The 17,298-nt window shown below is 52.3% G+C and overlaps 2 protein-coding genes across 3 annotated transcripts; one reads left to right on the top strand and one right to left on the bottom strand.

Moving 5' to 3' along the window:
• The first annotated feature begins 239 nt into the window (after positions 1 to 239).
• Tex261 (testis expressed 261) lies at positions 240 to 9,778 on the top strand. 2 transcript variants are annotated; one of them, XM_057788998.1, is made up of 6 exons: positions 240 to 279; positions 3,787 to 3,866; positions 5,006 to 5,159; positions 6,544 to 6,611; positions 7,150 to 7,252; positions 7,380 to 9,778. In XM_057788998.1, exons 1-6 carry the CDS (start codon positions 270 to 272, stop codon positions 7,493 to 7,495), a joined length of 531 nt encoding a protein of 176 aa, XP_057644981.1. In that variant the 5' UTR covers positions 240 to 269; the 3' UTR covers positions 7,496 to 9,778. The 2 variants fall into 2 exon arrangements, with proteins under 2 accessions (XP_057644981.1, XP_057644970.1); XM_057788987.1 differs by lacking the exon at positions 240 to 279 and adding an exon at positions 3,064 to 3,207.
• Positions 9,779 to 10,365: 587 nt separating this feature from the next.
• Positions 10,366 to 16,178, bottom strand: Ankrd53 (ankyrin repeat domain 53). The gene is made up of 6 exons (XM_057768143.1): positions 16,114 to 16,178; positions 15,898 to 16,027; positions 15,461 to 15,660; positions 13,295 to 13,459; positions 12,793 to 12,913; positions 10,366 to 11,064 (listed from the first exon to the last, which is right to left on the bottom strand). The coding sequence occupies exons 1-6, from the start codon at positions 16,176 to 16,178 to the stop codon at positions 10,366 to 10,368; spliced, it is 1,380 nt and encodes a 459-aa protein (XP_057624126.1).
• Positions 16,179 to 17,298: the final 1,120 nt, after the last annotated feature.

Raw genomic sequence — 17,298 nt, 5'->3', positions numbered from 1 at the left:
TCTCAGGCCTCCCTGGCTGACCCTCACTGCAAGACTGGCAGGAAAATCTCAAAACTCCTTTCAAGAGGCCCTGAAACCGCTCCTGGCTGTGGGTCTCTGCTACTCCTCTGATCACCACTAGAGGGCAGACGTCAACAGCTCCAACTAAGGGATTTTGCCATCAGGACAACTCACACAACCCCAATTTTCTTATCAAGGCTGAATACGGGACCACTACTTGACATCAATGTCCCTCGACTTACATTCAGTGGCCGTGTGAGTCGGTGAGAATGTTACAAGGTAAGGCACACTGAGTGGGGACAGATGTGGCCAAAGAAAGAACCGTAAGATGTGTTCGCGTCCTTGCAAAGATAAAGCTAGAAAGGAAAGAGAAAGCCTGGAGCTGAGGCAGGACCCAGCCTCTGGGCTGAAAGACTATAAATGGACAGGCAGAACCAGCTGGTCGGGGAAAGCCACATGGTTTCCGAAGCCAGGCTGCTCAGACTCAAACCCTGGCTCCCCCTGGTACTAGCTATGTGGATTTGGATGGGAACGGAAGCTCTCTGTCTCAGCTTCTTGTCTGTGAGACAGAGACAGCGAGAGTAGCATCTCCTGCCCTATATGTGATGCTAACTGGGTCAGCTCATCTGAATCACTTAGGATCATGCCCGGCACAGAGTAATAGCGTGGGGTTTGCCAGCACTTAGTATCTTCTGTCCTTGATTTTAGCAAAAAAGGGCAAAAAATGATTCGGTCATTGATTTCCGAGGAAGAGATCTATATGGGGTTGAGCTAGCTACCGCCCTCTCTCCACGCATTCAGGCACGGGTGTGTGATGAGTAAAACTGAACGGGTTCTCTGCAACCTCTGAGTGAGAACATGAGCCAAGTGGGCTCTGCTTGAGACGAACTCAGTCATCTGCTCAGAAGCCTTGAATCCTGAAGTGAGGCCTTGGAATTTAATGGCCCCTTCCTTACCCCCTCAAACTGAGCCTTGGGTTTGACCCTCCTCACCCCGACTCCTGCTCAGCTTGGTCCCCAGGGTTCTAGAACCCTGTGGTGTGGAGCTGAACTGGATGGAGCAGAACTTGCTCGTTTCTTCCTGCTTGCCTTTCAGCTCCCAGGAAACAGTGGTTTTCCCCCTTTTCTTCTGTCAAAGGAATTTCAGATCTTCAGTCCTGATTGCCCAGGCCAGTTTGGGCTCTAAACTGGGGGAAGTGGCAGCACCTGCTGGTGTACCAGTTCTAGCTGGCACAGTGAAACATGGGTACCCTTAGCTTTCCGGGGCCTTGAGTTCCTTTATCTCCAATTCTAGAGAGGGATCAGGGGGCACATTTACATTTCCTCCCTCCATGAAGTATTTTTATTTAATTTTTAAATTTTTATTGTTTGTTTTAAGACAGTGTCTAACTATGTAGACCTGGCTAGCCTGGAACTTTCTTTTTTCTATGTTTTTATTACTTTATAAATAATACCATTCAAAAATTTCTACTTCCTCCCCTCCTCCCACTTCCCTCCTGCTCACCCTCTTCCCTCCCCCTCCAGTCCTAAGAGAGGGCAGGGTACCCTGCCCTGTGGGATGTCCAAGGCCCTCGCCCCTCCATCCATAGCCTGGAACTTTCTATGTAAACCAGAATGGTCTCAAACTCATAAAGATCTATAGTGATATTTTAATAAATAAAGCTTACCTGAAGATCAGAGGGCAAAACCAAGCCACTAGAGGCCAGGCTGTGGTGTCACACACCTTTAATCCCAGCACTAAAGGGGAATATAAGACGGGAGGAGACAGGCTCAGCGCTCAGTCTGCAGTCACTCAGCCTTGGTAGAGGTAAGACTTCTCTAGTGGCTTGGCTGTTTTGCTTTCCTGACCTTCAGCTAGAACTGCAATATCTGTCTCTGAGTTTTTATTATCCGTGCTACAGAGATCCACCTGCCTCTTTCTCTTAAATGCTGGGACTAACAGCATACCACCGTGTGTGGCCTATTTATTTTGCATTATGTATTTGTCTGTCCGAGTGCCTGGTGAAGCCAGAAGCATCAGGTCCTGGACCTGGATTAGTGGTTGTGAGTCACCTGACATGTGTGCTGGGAACTGAACCTGGTCCTCAGCAAGAGCAATGCGGGTTCTTAACCATGAGCCATCTCTCCAGCACAATGCCTTTGTTCTTTGTTTTATTTATGAATGTGCCCTTATTTTATGAATCAATAAATATGATTCTGCATGTGATATGGTAGCACACACCCACAATTCCAGCCCTCAGTATGTGGAGTCAAGAGGATCAGGAGCACACCTTAGGCTATAGTGTGTTCAAGGACAGCCTGGGCACATAAGACGGTTTCAAAAAAGAAAAGGGCTGAATGTGGTGGTCCACACCTCGAATCCCAGGATTTGAGAGGCAGAGCTAAGATCTCTGTGAGTTCGAGGTTAACCCAGTTTACATAATAGGACTACATAGAAACCCTGCCTTTAAAAAAAGAAAATGAAAAAGAAAGAAAAAGAGTTGTATTTTGCTCTAGCATGGTGGCACAGATCTGAAATCCTACCAGTTGAGAGGTGGAGATGGGAGGATTGACAGTTCAAGGCCAGTCAGAGCTTGCCTGAAAATAATGAAGTCTGAGTTAAGAGGCACACCGGCACTCAGAGTTTGCCTGTGTCCGCCACTAGGTGGTGCTCTCAGATAACCGCCTGCAGTGTCGCAAGTGCAGTCAGTGCTTAGCGGTAGCCTTACTTAGTTCCGATGTAAAGGTGCAGACCTGCCCTCCATGCGAAAAAAATTAAACCTAGCGAGAGAGTTAGGATTGAAGGTGACCATTTAAAGGCATCCGGAATTCCGGACTATGTGGCTTCCTATTGTGTGATCTGAGATACGGTAACTTCCTTCTCCCAGAAAAGTCGGATCCATGGCTGTGCGGAGCTGGAGTACTGGGCCAGGTTTGGTTCCAGTAACCTGGGCTCTGTGTGGGCTCTCGGGGCGGGTGCAGCGCGAGCTCGATCCTCCTCGCCGGTTGGCGGCGCTCGCGGACTTGGCGGGGGCGCACGGGCGGCGGTGCTCCGCCCCGCTCCTCTCGGTGTCCGTGGGGCGGGGACAGCACGGCAGCGGCCGCTCAGTGTCGCGGGAGCCGGACCGCGCAGGCCCGTCCCGGCGCCCGGGGGGCGCCATGTGGTTCATGTACGTGCTGAGCTGGCTGTCGCTGTTCATCCAAGTGGCATTCATCACTCTGGCCGTCGGTGAGAGCGCTGACCCGGGTCGCGCGCCCCGGTGCCCCGAGTTGCCAACTGCTGCTGCGCTTTGCAGCTGGGTGCGGGCTACCCCGAGCTGGTCCTGCTGGACCTCGGCCGAACCTTCCGGAGGGGAAACGTGGTCTCCGAGGTGCAGCCTTGCTCTCGGGACCATGGACTGCCCCCTCTGCCTGTCCCCTCCAGCTGGGGCAGAGAAGGCCCCTGTCTGTGTCACCCGGCTGTGTGCTAGCGTACAGCGCCCGGCCTGTAAGCTAAGTGTTCTGCAGGTATTGATTGAGTGACTGAAGTTAAAGGTTCCTGGGGCAGAGGTTAACCTTATGTTGTGCAGTCAAATCCAGTTTCCCTGCAGCTGTCCTGCCAAAGTTCTAATAGTGCAGACGAGAAGGGCATCACGGGTGCTTTGGCTTCTTCCTGACTTCCTGAAGTCGGGAGGGTTGGTGAGGACTACGGGATGAGCAGGCTGGTGGGAGTGGCCCTCGCTGAACTCTTTCTGTTTGTCGCTTCCTGTGACCCTCACCCCCAATCCACCCTACCCCACCCTACTTCACCCCTCCCCCGCCAACCCAGCGGCCGGACTCTACTACCTGGCGGAGCTGATAGAAGAGTACACGGTGGCCACCAGCAGAATCATCAAATATATGATCTGGGTAAGTGGCAGCTTTTCCCGGAGTCGCCCAGGGCTTGCTCGTCCTGCCTCAGCAGCAGAAAGTGGCGATTGTTTGGTTTGGAACGACTGTGGTACTGAGAACCCAAACTCCGAGGGTGTCCTTCTTTACCTTGCTTTCCCCGCACGCTACCGCTTGAGCCTGCACTATGGGGTCCAGATCACGCCCGGCTGCCATCCTCATGTGGCATGTTTCACAGCCTACTGCTATTCTTTAAGGTACAGTGGAGCTAATCCAATGACAGGTATTCGTGTCTTTGCCTGCACGTGGCTGTCTCCCTCTGCGTTCTCTGTCTCCAGCCCCAGTTCAGGCCTAGAACTTGCAGCGACATTAAGGACAGTTTGTAATGCCTATTTATTACCCTCCCTCTTAATTAGAGTGATTTGTCCTAAGGGAGCACGCCTGGCTCTTTCTCTTGCCTCATGGGAGTATTCTTTTCCTGAAGACTTGGTCCCTGCCCCTGCTAGCGAGGCTGTAGGAAGACTTTTCTCCAGTAGCTGTGAGGAAGGCCGAGGCTGCTGTGGCAATGTGTGTGGACAGAAAAGGTCTTCACCTTTCCCTCACCTACCGTCTGCAGCTACTTGCCTTCTGAACATAGCCTGAGGTTGGAGTTTGTGTGCAGGCAGAGCCGCAGCTGGTTCATTGGCTCAGGCTGTGGGTGTGGTTGGTATGGCAATTAGACCTTTCTCAGACTGCCCGCTGGATCCATGACTGAGTTAATGCGATCGATTCAGTAGCAGTAGCTTGTGCTTAGCATTCGAGGAGATATGAAATGGGGATAGAGGGTGGTGGGCATGCATGTGGCCTTTGGTTGGATCCCCAGCTCCAACAATAACATAATGACTGTACAGACTAGGACGGTGGTCGACTGTGAGCTCTGTCATGCATAGGGATGGGTGTGTGTGGAGCACTGTGGAAGATGCTTCTCTGCCTTTGGAGCACTGTCAAACATCTCTTAGAAGTGACCTTCAAAGATGACACCTTTTGACAGCTGAGTGTGGCTGTGGAGGTGATTGTGAACTGAGAAAGCCAGTCTGTGTGTGGTGCTTCCCAGAGCAGGCTGGGGCTGGGACTGCAGGGGACCCGGAGGTCCCCCGTAGCAAGCGCTCTGCCTGTTTCAGTTCTCCACAGCGGTCCTGATCGGCCTCTACGTCTTTGAGCACTTCCCCACCGGCATGATTGGCATGGGCCTTTTCACCAACCTCGTCTACTTTGGCCTCCTCCAGACCTTCCCTTTCATCATGCTGACATCACCTAACTTCATCCTGTCATGCGGTGAGAGGGGACAAGCAGAGAGGACTTGATGTGATTGGATGTGGGCCTTCCATCCCAGACACTGAAGGGGATTCTGAGGAGGGGAGCTACTAAGAAGCCATTGAGGTCATCAAGGAGGCCAGTCTGCCTGAGAAAAATGGCTTTTTATTACTGAGGACCCTAGAAGCTGTGGCCCAGGGCCCAGCCCTTATCAGGGGAGGGGCTCCAGCCAGGAGGACCTTGACAAAAAGGCAAATTAGATTGTGCCATCAGAGAAGGCACATTCCAAGATGAGTAATTCTCACCTTTAAGAAATTACTTGGTTCCTTTGAGAAGCATGGAGCCTGCTCGGCAGGTTCAGAAGTTTCCAGTGCCTCAGGCTGGGGTCCTGCCTTCATGCCTTGCCCCCAACATTACTTCCTGTCCCTGAAAAGTCATGTCTCATGCCTGGGCCTTAGCTATTTTGTAGACCCAGTTGGTTCATGTTCATGAGAAAGGTTTTAGAGAGTGGTTACAGGCACTGCTGGTTCTCCTCGCCATAGCCTGTTCAAGATGGCAGGTGGTGTGAGACCTGCTTTAGTGTTAGATTTTTGGGTCACACTGGGGGAAATTCTGAATGTTATCCACAGAAGGGCAGATTGTTAGAGATGGGCATCTCTCAATGCCTGGCATGGTTTTACCTCAGAATTTGTCCAGTCCAGGTCCCTTGTGTGCCAGAGCAGCTCTGGTCACCAGAAGACTCCTCTGGCTTCGGGGCATCACTCCCTTGGCCTGCCATTTGGATGCCCGAGTGAGGTTTTTGAGGCTCTAGACTGTTGTCTAGCATCCCATTGCCTTGTGTGTGACATAGCAGAGTGTTTGTTGTCTTCATGGTGAAGGGGAACACAGAGGCATTAAGTTCTGAGGTGGGTATGGGGACTATGGTCTTTCTGGTGCCTGCCCTCCACCCTGCCACAAAGCAGCCCTTCGTGCCTCTGAGCAGCTGTCCCCTTGCTTGCTCTGTCATGAGCTGGTACGCACGAGGGAATAGTGTATGCGGCCAGAGCGCACCAGTATTGACTGAAGGAACCCTGATTGTCCAGTGTGGAGTGGAGTCTGCCAACCCGTGCTCTCCCCTCACCTGCCGCTCTTGGGAGAGCAACGGCATGGTCATAGATTATGTAACACGAAAAACTTATTTTTATAACATGCTAGAATGTTCCAGTCTACCTTCTGGTTCTATTCCTGCTGCCTTCTGCAGTGAAGAAGTTGGGACTGAACACCCATTCTTAACAGATGGGGACTGAGTTCTAGACAGAGCCATGCTGTGAATTGGTGCAGAGTCAAGACTGAGAACTGGGACTCTAGTCTTGTGGGCCTTCTGGACTTGGTGACCACACAGTGACCAGACTCTCCATCCCCACAGGGCTAGTGGTGGTGAACCATTACCTGGCATTTCAGTTTTTTGCGGAAGAATATTATCCTTTCTCTGAGGTAAGATGCACCCAGTGTCTAGCACATTGCGCATAGCTGCAGAGATGAGGGAGTGAAGGGACTTACATGATCTGCTTTGTGAATGTTGCTGTGATCCAAAACTGGCTCCATCCAGGAACCATGTTTCTTACAAACAAAAAAAACTTATGATTTTAGAAGGCAGGGTGTCTGAGGAATAGAAAGGATCCCTTTGGCTGAGGTAGGAGAACACTGATCCCCGCCTCTCCTGCCGTCATGAGTACTTTGGGTGCCCCAATAAGGTTCAAGTTCAAGAGGGGCACAGGCCGGCCTGTGAGACTCAGACCTCACAAGGCAGGACTGAGTGACAAGTCCCTCGGCCCCAGCTCCATCAGTTCCTGCCCAGGATTCCTCCTCCTTGAAACCCCAGAGAAGAACGGTGTCACTTTGGGGAGGGGCTGTGTTCAGTCTCAGCTGGACTTCCCCTCTCCCGACAGTCCCACTGTCAGAGTCCTGTCCCCTGGGGGCTAGCCCTACAGGGGTGGGGTGGGCTCTCCCAGCTCAGTTTCTCTGTCCCCAGGTGCTGGCCTACTTCACATTCTGCCTGTGGATAATCCCGTTTGCTTTCTTCGTGTCGCTTTCGGCTGGGGACAACGTCCTGCCCTCCACCATGCAGCCAGGAGGTGAGGGAAGGCCTGTTAGGTCAGGTTGGGGGGACTGGCACTGAGCGTGCACCATGGGGCTCTGGGTGGTGAGAGCTGCATTCATGTACACACGCGCACACTATCTCCCTGCCTTGTGTTTCCACAGATGATGTGGTCTCCAATTACTTCACCAAAGGCAAGCGAGGCAAACGCTTAGGCCTCCTGGTTGTCTTCTCCTTCATCAAAGAGGCCATCCTACCCAGTCGGCAGAAGATATACTGACGCTCTGGGGAGGGCATGCGGGGCAAGACCAGTAGAGCCAGGCCTCTGGGCTGGTAGTGCCCGGGAGCCTGGAGGTTGTCTTCTGCCAGCCCAGGTTTCCCTCCCCCTCTGTTCGGAAGCCCCATCCCCAGGGAACCCTCCTCAGGGGGCTTGAATGCTGCCAGGGGCGCCAGAGCGGGTAGCGGAGCCTGCTTTGCCAGGAGGCTATGTCCCCAGCCCTCCCCTTCCCAGAGTCGGGTCTGGCTCAGATGGGGCAGGCAGGGAAGGGTCTATGGAGCTGAGGAACGGACAGCAAGTTCTCAGGCAGGTGACCATAGGGAAGAGCTGAGGGCTGGCACTTCCAGGAAAAGTGCATTTTGCTGAATTGTGGGTCTTGTCCAATGCTGATTCCCCTTTGAATAAAGATTCTAGATGGCACTGTTTGCCTTAACACCCCAGGAGTTCATCTTCCTCTGCCTGCTGACCTTCTGCCTAGATTGGGCTAGCCTTCTACTCCAGGGACTCTGCTTCTGCCTCTTGCCCTTCTGAAGAAATTCTTGTGGCCATAAGTGGGAAGGGACTAGAGATGAGGATGAGTGGATAGAGGCAGTTTTTCTGAGACTCCTTCCTCTTTCCATGGCTTCCTTTCCCAGACTGTGACAGTCCGGATGGGAGGGAGCAGAAACGGTTTGTGGCAGGTTAGAGATGCAGAAGACCGTCTACAGTTTCCTATTTATGTCTTCCTTTGAGGAAAAGGAGAGCTTTCTTGGTGAATTCTATCTCAGGCTCAATGAGAAAAAAAATAAAAAATTGGCTTCAAGGCAGCCTAGGCTGTGGCCTGTTTCTTGAGAAATGGATCGGGAGAGGCTGCTGTGCAGAGCACACGGGCCTCACACTCCTGTGCTTCTGGCTTCTGGAGGGATGTGAGCTCTGCCTTCTAAGAAGGTGGGCCCCATCCTGGGCACAGACCAGCATCTGTTGACCTTGCGCTCCAACTACAGTGCCTTGCAAGGGCTCAGCTTCATGGAATGAAGGCCCCACGAGAGTTGCCATTGGCTAAATCCCATACCTCACAGCGAGTCTGGTAGGTGCCCAGGTGGACAGGTTCGTGAACATCTGCCTCGTGCATGCATCCTTCATCTCCTTGGTTCTGCATTTCTGTTGAGTCTCACCCTGAATTTTGTGCTGCGGCCACTGGTGAGATCGCCAGACCTATTTCTGCCACTTGGGTGGGTGAAGGTACAGGACCCAAGGCTGCTGCTCCTCAGCGGCCTGAGACGGGCCCCAGTTGACCTCGCCATCCACTTTGTCTTCGTTCATCCTACCTGCTGGCTAGGGCTTTCCCAGGCCAGCCCTGGTGGAACCATCACGTGTTACCCACTGGATCCTGGGGTAGCTGCCACAGCTGATGGTCTACCTCTCGACTCACACTTCCCTGGCACTTCTGTGGCTGTCTGTCCCTTTACCTCGCTGTCATTTCGGTCTCTGTATAGGCTTCTCATTGCCCTGTACACAGAGTTGCTTTTTTGGCTGTGTTGTGAATTGGTCGAGGAAGCCCAGCCATGCTGGTGCCTTTAAGGACACCTTCAGCCCTAATTCCTCTATAACTTCTCAGCCACAGTTCTGCTGCCTTCTGGGCACAGAAACCATTCGACCTCAAAATCTGCTCTGTTCACCTGCTTTTCTAGTACCTGCCCTGGTCCCAGGATGGCTCAGGAGCCAGGCAGGATCTTGCTTTCTCTTTCTGCCCTACATCCAGTCTATTCTTAGCGTCTCTGACTTGGAGCTGCTCCTGCTGTCGTCTTTCACCTAGTTTGTGTGGACAGCCTCCTGTGTTCCTCTAGCCTGTGGCCAGCTGGAGTAGTTTTTCTGAAATGCACAGTTGGCCAGTCTTTCCTGGCCTCAAGGCTTTTCCCCAGCTCTCCACTGCCCTCAGGATAAAGTCCAGACTCCTTAGCATGGTGAGGCTCCTGGTGTCTTGGTCCCTACTGGCCTCATCACTTGATTTGTACTCTGGGCCTCAGCCTCCTATCTGCAGAGACCATGGCTCTCTTGCCGCTCTGGTACCCTTCCTGCTACTCACTTTGGTAGTTGGCCACTTTTCCACTTAGATTTTATTTCCTCCAAGGGGCCATGAATGTCCCCTCTCCTCTCCTAATCCCAGCCGCCACACAGATCGCTCTAGGCTCACTGGCCTGTGGTATGGTCTGTTTCCTCGCTAGACTGGAAGCTCCTTGAGGGCAGGGAAGCCTTTGGAGTTTTGTGTTATCAGCTACCTGATTTTGACACCTGGCCCATGGAAAGCACTCAATAAACGTTTTGTTTAAAGAGGGAGTTGTAGTGTGTGACAGGAGCATGGGGTCCAGGGTGGCTTCCTGGACAGGTCTCACATCAAAGCCACAGGTGGTCTTCTCTTGGTAGAAGCGCTGCCCAGCCTCCTAGAACTGTGGCCTCATACATCTCGGGGGCCAGGAGCAAGGGGGCAGTGGCCATGGGCAGAGAAGCCTGTACTGGATATCACACTTACTTTCCCATCCCCAGTCAGGGTCTGCAACAGGTAGGAAGGAAAGGTGGCAGGATTCCTAGGGGCGCCCTGGCCTGGAAGCCTTGTTCCTCATGTACTCGGGGGGGGTAAGGTAGAGCAGTGAGCCCCAGGAATTACTGACCCTCTATTCTGAATCTTACTGCTCTGTCTGGCTGTCCTTGTCCCAGGGAGCCAGGCAATTTCTCTGCAGAGAAAAGGGAAGCCTAGGATGCTCTTAGGAGGAGGGAGTTAGGGGTGGCTCCTGCCCTTGGGCTTGGGAATGAACTCCATGGGTATTCCCCTAGTCCTTTCTGCCACAATATGAATCTTAACACTTCACCTTCACCAGGAGGTTTCCAAAACAACTTTATGTGAGAACTCCCTTGGAGAGCGGGGCCACTCCAGTCCGGCTAGCTTCCAGGGTAGCCAGGAAAGGTTCATCAAATGTATCACGCAGGCTCATAGCCAGTGTGTTGGTAGAGGTATCTCCCAAATGCCGTTTCTGGGGCACTTTGAGGATGTCAACTGGATATAAGCCCTGGGGCACTTTGATCCTGTAGGGTGTAGCCCCTGGGTATAGCGCCCGGACCATCAACTCAAACGGCAGCTGGGGTACAGGCGTCACCAAGTGATTGTCCACTGTGCGTAGGCATGCACCTCCGAGGGAGTTGGGAGTCACCTGCAGGAATCTGCAGAAGTCATGTTCCTTATAGGGCTCTGGGTGCACACCCAGGCGTATACCTTGAGGGAAGCCAATTTCTGTGGTCGGGGACCTGGCGGGATTATTGCTAAGATTCCACAACTTGGGCCGACTGAAGGTGGTGGTCTGCTTATAGACGGGCTTGGGCGGCACCACGGGTGAGGGCAGGCTTTTCAGTTGAGCCTCTACAGAAGGATAGGTCAGGAAGCTCTTGGTAGTCTGGGGTCTCAGAGTCTTGGAGAGGATCAGTGACCAAGGTTGGACACTAGCCTTTTGCTTGGGGTCAGCGGAGCTCTGGGGCCGGCTCAGCCCCTTGCCTTGGAGCCATGCTCTGAAGTGAGCCTCCCTCCGGATTCGTTGTTCTTTCTGCAACAACGAAGGACACAGTGCAGTGAGGCCTCCTTATGGACAGAAGACCCTGTGGCTAATGCCCTGGGAAACCTCAGGCCTAGTGGGCAGGTTGCTGCTTTATGGGAGCCTTGTTCAGATGGAGAAAGCATCCCTTGTTCTGACCGAGCTCCCAAGCTGTGGAGGAGACAAAGACTTTCAAAGGAAACCTCCAGCTTGAAGACAAAGACATAGTTCCTCCCTAAGGACAACCTCAAGTTTGCAGGTCTCACTTCCCAGAGGTAGCTCCAGTCTTGAGACATTCCTACCTTCAGATGGTTCTGGTTTGTCGCCAGAAGGGGAAAAGAGGAAGGGTTGGGAGGTCTGGCATTGAATGAAAGTAATGAAGTTGGACAGGCTTCTGGGGAGTGACATCCAGGAAGATAGAGTGACCTAGTGGCTGGACTGGGTGGTGAGGACTCAGCCAGAGTTCTGTCTTTACCACCCCAGCACTGAAACTTTCACTTGTGGGAATGTCCCCACCCCTTTTATCTCAGTGTCTCACTCCTACACAGTTGCTAAGTAACCAGGCGCTTTGGAGATTGACCCAGCTCCAGAGGCCGACTCTGATTAGGCTAAGCCAGGAGTCCTAATTCCGTCAGCCTTGCCCAGTCCTAAGTCACGTAGCATCTGGCTTGCTTTTTGTTCTAGTCATTGGAAGAAGAGTGGCCATGTGACCCACTGAGGCCAACAAGAGGATCTTGAGTGGAGGTCTGTGGGGAGCTGCTGAATAGGGGTTAGGGTGACAGAAAACCTGATAGCTGTAAGGGCTGGGTGACACAGGCAAGGAGGACACCATGAAGAGCAGCACAGCTGGGACACCTGGAGAAGTACAACAGTGGCAGGGCCCTGGAGCCATCTGTAGTGTTCACCTAAGAATCTATGCTCTTGAGTTGGAGGCCAGCCTGGCCCACAGAGCAAGAGAAAAAAAGAGGAGGGAGGGAGGGAGGGAGGAGGAGGAAGAGGAGGAGGAGGGAATGAAGAAAGAGAAGGAAGGAAGGAAGGAAGGAAGGAAGGAAGGAAGGAAGGAAGGAAGGAAGGAAGGAAGGAAGGAAAGAAAGAATCCAAGCTGTTTCTAAGGTTCCTGTTTGAATGTTCTATGTTCCACGGTTATATCTGGTTGAACCCTTTCCTTGCCAAAGTGCTTCACTGGGCTGGACCTTTGCCAAACCTCTAGTCTGTCCATCTCCACCCAACTCATACTTGATTCCCAAATTTTCTGTTTTCTGCCTCCATGATGTTCCTGTGTGCCGCACATACTCTGAACAGCAATTCCTTCTGTGGGTTCCCTACTCCATGTGGACAATAGATGCCTGTCCATCCTCAGAGATGCCTCCTTGGCCTCCCTTCAGGTACCCTCATCAACTCCACCAGGAGCATAACTTGCTTCTCCCTAGCACCTAAGCTCCTTGAGTAGGAACCACACCTTGCTGCTGGACTTGCAGGGCTTAGCAGGAGCCTAGTGTACAGTTCAGGACAGGATATCTGAATGCCCCATAATTCAGGCTGCAGTTCAGGGCAGGATATCTGAATGCCCATAATTCAGGCTGCATCTGCTTTCTGGCACAGGACAGGACCTTTGGCCTAAAGGAGTGGTTAATGAGGGAGGGTGGCGGGGCAGGGGTTCCTTCTGTGGAGGAGTATTGCAGCTGCTCCTCTCAATTGGTAGCAGAGCCCAGCTCCCTGGGAAGGGGGGCTCTGCCTTACTTGATATTCAGTCAGGTAGCGGCACTCCAAAATGGTCAGCTTCTCCTTCAGGGTCTTCAGTTTCCCCATCTCTCGGGCCAAGTCCTTCTTGTCCTGTCTCCACATGGCATCCTTCAAGAACCTGGCACCAAGGTGGGGGTGTGGCATGTAACAAAAGCAGGGCTTTCCTCAGAGGGTGGGGCACTGAGGGCCAGGGTGGAATGGGAGGAATTGCCAGGGCAGAAAAGAGCAAGGCACCCCAATGCTATGCCTAGGGGCCCTTTGAAAGAGATGTCTGATGGCCTTAGAGAGTTGGGGGAGGGGAAAGGCAAAGAAGGAAGGCAATGTTCAATGTAAAGGGCAAGGTCAGGCCAAATTCATATAGACAATATCCTGCATGGGGCCTCTTTCCCAGACTTACCCGACTGCCACCTGGCTTCCTCAGCCCTCCCCATGGAGGCTCAGCCATGGGGAAGGACCTTGCCAGAAGCAGCAGCAGCTGGAGTGATTGTCATAGGCTCACCGGGCACAGTTGCGGTGGTTCCATAGTCTGCAGTAGTCGATGGGCTTGTAGCCCATGGCATCTTGGGCGTGCACATTGGCTCCATTCTGCACCAGGACCTTCATACATCCCAGCAGGCCATTGCGGGCAGCCAGGTGCAGGGGTGTGAAGCCATGGCATGTCTGACTGTGAGGTATATCACAGGGTAAAGGGCAAAGGGAAGGGTAAAGGCATCAGATAGGTAGGGAAGCCAGCTTCCAGTGTCCACTCTGCCACTACCATGAGGGATCCGGTCCATAACCCAGCTCCTCTTCGGGCCTCAAGTTCCTCTTCTCTAGAAGGAGGGACATACTAGCATGAACAGTGCAGATCTAAGGGTGGGATGTGTTTGGATATGACAGCTAGGAGCTGCCTGGAGGCTCTCTGGGTTGTTTGGGGTCACCAATCTCATCCACAGTTATCTGATTTTTGAGACAAGGTCTCTCATGGTACAGTCTGATGTCGAATTTGTTATGTGGCCAAGGATGATCTTGAACCCCTCATCCTCCTCTCTCCTTCTCCTTAGTGCTGAGCATAGAGAGCTATGTACCACCAAGTCTGACTCCTCCCTGGCTTTTGGCAAAATTGGCTCACTTGATCCTCAGATTGAAGTTAATTTTAATGTGTGTGCTGTGCATATGTGTGTATGCATGCTACATGTGTGTGTGTATCCGTGTGTGGAGGTCAAAGGTTGATACTTGGGTGTCTTCCTTCTCTGTTATCCTCCACCTTATATGCAGAGGCACAGACTCTCTCACTTGAACTCAGAGCACACAGCTCCGCTGGTCTAGCTAGCCATCTTGCTCAGGATTTCCTGTTTCTGTCTCCCATGGGCTGGAATTACAGGAGTGTCACCATGCCCAGCTGGCATTTACATGGATACTAAGGATTTGAACTCAGGCCCTCACACTTGTACAATGGGTGCTTTATCCATTGAGCTATCTTTCCAATCTCTATATGTTGTAATTAAATGTCACCTCCTGGGGCTGGGGATGCACTTCCTTAGATAGAATGCTTGCCTAGCATATGTAAAGCCCTGGGCTCAATCCCAGCACTGATTCAAACCAGGTGTGACAGTGTCTACCTGTGATCCTAGCGCCTGGGAAGTGGAGGCATGAGAATCAGAAGTTCAAGATCCTCCTTGGCTATCATAGCCAGTTTGAGGGTAGCCTGGACTACATGAGACACTGCCAGCTTCTTAAAGGTTGTTGTTTCTTTTAGATAGACCCCTCCCTGGTGCTTCTGCCCATCACCCCATTGTTCTTTTCCTAGCCAAGCTCTCAGAATTCTGGCCATTCATTCAGTTAGTCACTGTGTAGTCATTAGAAAGTCAGCTCTGTGAGGGCAGGCCTGGGTTCCCTGTGTTTGTTGCTGTGCTCCCAGCATGGGTGTGGTGCTGAGTAGCACACAGTGAAGGCTAGGCAGTCTCTGGTACGTCGTGCTTGTCCCAAAAATAGAGCTGGAAAGGTGGCTCAGCAGTTCAGAAAATATACTGAGCTTGCAGAGGAGGTGACAGACACCACATATAACTCCAACTCCTTCATCAGAAAAGCCTTGTTGCGGGCTGGAGAGATGGCTCAGAGGTTAAGAGCACTGACTGTTCTTCCAGAGGTCCTGAGTTCAATTCCCAGCAACCACATGGTGGCTCACAGCCATCTACAATAAGATCTGGCGCCCTCTTCTGGCATGCAAGCATACATGGAAGGAATGTTGTATACATAATAAATAAATCTTTAAAAAAAAAAAAAAAAGAAAAGCCTTGTTGCATGGGCACGTTCGTCCTCCCAATCTCAACCCTGACAGCCAGTTTCCAAACCGAGCTACAAACTAGAAATACCTGGGGTTCGTAAAGGCTTCCGTGAGGCCCCACAGTGTACACCTGAGTGTGGGGACTAGGACTTTGAGGCTGAGAGGTTGAGTAACTTGCCTGCGGACCCGTGGTTTGCCTGAGCCAAGTTTCTGGGAATTAGATCTGCCTTCTCAGGAGGCTCAGTCTCTTAGGAACCAGGATGCTAAGTGGGCTCCTTGACTGCTTTCTCCAGACAGGAATCCTTGTCCTTCCCAGAATCCCTCATCTGGTCCTGCAAGACTCCACTTGCCTGGCGACCCAGAGTCCCAAGTGTCTCTCCTACAGCAGGCTGGACTTACGTATCGATGGCTGCCCCTTTCTTAAGCAGGTAGTCAACGCAGGGGAGGATGTCCGACTTCTTGTTCTTATGGATGACTAGGTGCAGGGGCGTCTGGCCCTTGTTAGTAGGCAGATCCACGGGAAACTTATACTCCTCTACCAGGACCTGAAGGCAGGAAAGCTTTTTCTGCTGGGCTGCGAAGTGGATGGCTGTGAAGCCCTGTGGAGTGGAGCACGCAGGAGAAGGCTCAATAAAATTGGGCAGGGGCCACAACCCCTGCCTCTGTCTTGGGGTTGTCTCTTTGTTCCCTGTGTCCCTGGAGGTACTCACAGCCCTTCATCCCCTAGCCCCTGCTTCCAAATGGGCCTTCTATGAATGGGTATTTAGGACCAAAGGCATAGGACTTCCTTGGGTGTTGGGGAGTTTCAGTCCCTGCCTCCACGCTACACGCTTTACCTTGTCGTCGGCTATGACCTCCCTGTGCTCCCGATTTAGACAGAACCGAAGCCAGTCCACATTGCCTACAGAGGCCGCGAACAACTCAGAGTTACTCGAAATCACTTTATGGTCCAACGACTCTGAAGGACTAGAATCGGCCGGGCGGGGGTGAGAAGGAGAACTGGGGACCTCCCTGGGCTTCCCCTTAGCCCACAAACCCGCGCGCCTGCCCACCTGAGGGGCGAGGAATCCGGATCGCTGCTTGCAGCCTTAGGCAAGGTGTGTTCTGTCTGCGGCATGCTGCCCGGTGCAGCGGAACCGGACCGCTCTTCTCTGCCCGAGCTCCCTCCGGAACCTAAGAACCTAGTCCTGCGCTGCACAGGGGCAATGTGCACAACTGGCGCGCGAGCATTGGAACTACGGTGCACACAAGGCTGACAAGGCTGCAAGGGGCAGCACATGCGACCTGCCCCTGTTCGCGGGGCCGTGCCTCCACTGCGTTTGGTCCCAGCCAGGACTTGCGGGAGGGACGGAGCCCGCAAGCCTGGAAACTCTGCACCCCGGCTCACTACACGCTTAGCCTATATTGGAATCACATAGGTATGAAACGGAAAGTACGATTGGGAAATGGAATGTGGCCGTTTCTGTACATAGAAAGCAGGGCCGGGTGTCACACGCACACACAGTGCGTCTGTATTTGAAGTTGCATTATGAACTAGCTACCCTTGCCATTCCACATACTAAATTATTACGTCCTCACGGCAGCAGCATAATGGGCAACCACTACGTCACACAGGCTGCCCACAGCAGAACTGCTCCACTATGGTTCTTTTCTTGGAAAACGGGAGGATAGAGAGTCCCAGGGTAGCCTGTGCCATACAATCAGATCTTATCTCCAAAACAGTTCCAGGCATGGTGGTGTAAGCCTGGGACTCTGCACTCCAGAGTTAGCATTATTAGAACACAGTAGACACTAGGAGAAGAGGCCCATTTGGGGCAAGTGGGTTCCTGTAATGTGCCTTTGGAGTATATGTGTGCCCCAGAAAAACTGAAGGAGGAAGGGTACCTTAAAATGTGCAGAGGTTCAAAACAGAGGTTCTCGGGGCTAGGGGTATGGCTCAGGAGTTAAGAGCACTTGCTGATCTTTCAGAGGGGATCCATTCGGTTGCCAGCACCCATCATGATGGCTCATAACCACCTGGAGCTCCAATTCCAGGATTTCCGGTGCCATCTTCTGATGTCTAAGGGCAGCAGGTATGTAAGTGGCGCACATAAGATGCAGGCAAAACACTCATATGCGTAAAGTAAATCTAATTTTTAAAAAGAATTTCCTGCAATGTACATTATATTACTATGCCATGTTGATGTGGGAGTGATTTCTTTCTAATCTGTTGCTTTCATTGGTTAATTAATAAAGAA

This window comes from Chionomys nivalis, chromosome 1 (assembly GCF_950005125.1).
Source record: "Chionomys nivalis chromosome 1, mChiNiv1.1, whole genome shotgun sequence".
Taxonomy (NCBI): Eukaryota; Metazoa; Chordata; class Mammalia; order Rodentia; family Cricetidae; genus Chionomys; species Chionomys nivalis.
Note: the sequence above shows the minus strand (reverse complement) of the source record. Positions and strands in the feature narration are given on the sequence as shown.